Source organism: Mesitornis unicolor, unplaced genomic scaffold (genome assembly GCF_000695765.1).
Source record: "Mesitornis unicolor isolate BGI_N332 unplaced genomic scaffold, ASM69576v1 scaffold34683, whole genome shotgun sequence".
NCBI classification, from domain to species: domain Eukaryota; kingdom Metazoa; phylum Chordata; class Aves; order Mesitornithiformes; family Mesitornithidae; genus Mesitornis; species Mesitornis unicolor.
In genome coordinates, this window is record NW_010177262.1 from 1 (window position 1) to 222 (window position 222).

Here is a 222-nt window from a genome sequence, read left to right on the forward strand (position 1 = left end):
GCGGACGCCGTAGTGCTGGCAGGCGGCATTGTCCCCACAGACGGCGCAGAGCCCCTCGTTGGAGGGGGACCCCCGGGAGGGCGGCGAGGGCACCTGGCTGTCCAGCAGCTGTGGAGCGTGGCCCAGCTGCAGCCCCGGAAAGGCCATGGAGGGCTGCTTGCGGATGGGGTTGGGCACGGCGAAGGCCTGCCCGTCCACGGCATGGTGGGCCCCAGCCGGCTC

At 73.4% G+C, this 222-nt stretch overlaps 1 protein-coding gene across 1 annotated transcript in view; it reads right to left on the minus strand.

Moving 5' to 3' along the window:
• Positions 1–6: 6 nt before the first annotated feature.
• Positions 7–222, minus strand: part of LOC104538720 (nuclear receptor subfamily 4 group A member 2-like) — a gene marked incomplete at its 3' end in the record, with an annotated part of 828 nt that continues 612 nt past the window's right edge. Inside the window, exon 2 of the mRNA XM_010182021.1 lies at positions 7–219. Within this exon, the coding sequence (XP_010180323.1) occupies positions 7–219 (213 nt within the window). The remainder of the gene's footprint in view (positions 220–222) is intronic.